This window comes from Microtus ochrogaster, chromosome 6, assembly GCF_000317375.1.
Source record: "Microtus ochrogaster isolate Prairie Vole_2 chromosome 6, MicOch1.0, whole genome shotgun sequence".
In the NCBI taxonomy this organism is placed as follows: domain Eukaryota; kingdom Metazoa; phylum Chordata; class Mammalia; order Rodentia; family Cricetidae; genus Microtus; species Microtus ochrogaster.
In genome coordinates, this window is record NC_022013.1 from 46,077,143 (window position 1) to 46,079,095 (window position 1,953).

Genomic DNA, 1,953 nt, shown 5'->3' on the forward strand with positions numbered 1-1,953 from the left:
GCAGAAGCAGAGGCAGGCAAATCTCTAGGCCAGCCTGGTCTACATGGTGAGTCACAGGACAGTCAGGGCTATATAGAAAGACTCTGTTTTAAAACAAAACAAACAAAAGATTCCTTAGCTTTAAAAATAAATTGACGTCTGCTGTTTCTGTGCCTTTGGCTATTCTTGTTCACATCACTGATTTTGGGTTGTGTAATAACTATCATTGTTGGCTTAAGCCTTGAGTTGGGATTTCACTCTCATTTCCCTAAACCCCTGGTTTGTTTTCCTTGGGCCAAAATGGACCAAAATTTTTAAATGGTTAAGATCGTTATTAAATAAGCTACCAGATGCAGAAGACCTTGCTCTTTCCAGGGCTCTAAGTGTCCAGAAGGTAGTGGACACTTTGAAGAGAACTTATTTCTCATCTTTAGAAAAGATACCAGGTTCCATTTCAAAGGATGTCTTTGATCATCCCTGTTCTATCTTGACATTCTGAACTATCCTCCTTTCTTTCAAAGATTTTTAAATTTTTTTAAAATTCTTGTTTTGTGTGCAGGTGTGTGCGTGTGTGCACATAACATGGTGAACGTGGTGTGCCTGCGGAGATGAGAGGAGAGCTAGCAGAAACTGCTCTTTCTGGGGGTCAGACTAAGAGACGGCAGGCTGATGGCAGCAGGCATCTTTGGCATGTCTTTCCAGCCCCATCATCCCACTTTGAATTCAGGACGCCTTCCCACATCTTGTTTCCGTGTTTGGCACTCCAGCATCTCTCTGTGAGACTGGAAGGTTATGTCAAAATGCCGACTGTATTATTGACCAAACCAAGAAAACCTCACAGATTTTGAGTTGTAATTTGTTTACAAGTTAATTGGTTTCGTGGCCGAGAACAGCATCTCTGAAGGACCAGAAGGGGAATAATTTGAACCTTGTCATCTGTCTAGTTTTCTCTGCTTACTCAGTCCCACCCTTATAGCGAGAAATGAAGGGCTGTGGTTTTGTTACAATAAATCTTTATTTATGGACACAAGCATTTGAATTTTACAAGTCTTTTTATGCCACAAGGTAGTTATTTTCAAGTATTTAAAAATATAAAAGTCATTCATACTTTGCGCTGTGTATAGACAGCCACGGGAGTTGCCTTGTGAACTGCCACTTGCACGCTCCTAGATCTAGGCAGGTGTGGTAGTGTTACATACCAGTGATCCTCACACTTGGGCGATGGAGGCAGGAGGATCAAGGGCATCTTCAACTGCGTAGTAAGCTGGAAGCTAGCCTGGGACACATGAGATCCTTTCTCAGCCCCTTTCTCCCACTAACTAAAGAATAGTATAGAATAGTGACATCACCAAGCCACACTCTACTGCGTCGATGTGCCCGCACTGCCCTTTGCTGCCCCGTGTGTTTTGTGCTTTTGGTCTGGAGTTTGATCCTACTGGATTCCCGGTAGGATAAATCTCTAGTCGGTATATTGTTACCGCTCATTTGTGCCCCTTCTATCTCGGTGCGTTACTGCAGGTGTTGGTAGTTAATATTATTTATTGCTAAAGAGCTCTCACCTTGCCCATTTTCTGCAAAGTTTGATGGTTGAAACCTGTGTGTGTGATGGCATTCAAGAGAATCCCTGCCTTTGCTGCTGTCTTACAATATTCCAGTTGCCCTCCTTTACCTGGAAGGGAAAGTCATCAATGTGGCCCTTCAGCATGCTGACTAGACCCTGCCTGACCTTAGGGGAATCTGTATTCTGGTTTTCATGGTTAAATACAGTACACAAATCTTCCTCTTTCAGTCTAGTCCCTAGGGATTAGCTCCAGATTTGGCATGTACAGAACATGCAGATACATACATCTGTGTGTAATTTAACTGACAGTCCATGATGCTCTAGGGATGCTGCTGCTGCTGCTGCTGCTGCTGCTGCTGCTGCTTCTTCTTCTTCTTCTTCTTCCTCCTCCTCCTCCTCCTCCTCCTCCTCCT

General features: G+C 43.7%; 1 protein-coding gene across 1 annotated transcript in view; it reads left to right on the top strand.

The window, feature by feature from the left end:
• Window positions 1–1,350: 1,350 nt before the first annotated feature.
• Window positions 1,351–1,953, top strand: part of Atxn7 (ataxin 7) — a 154,320-nt gene continuing 153,717 nt past the window's right edge. Inside the window, exon 1 of the mRNA XM_026779982.1 lies at window positions 1,351–1,425. Coding sequence (XP_026635783.1) covers window positions 1,351–1,425 — 75 coding nt within the window. The remainder of the gene's footprint in view (window positions 1,426–1,953) is intronic.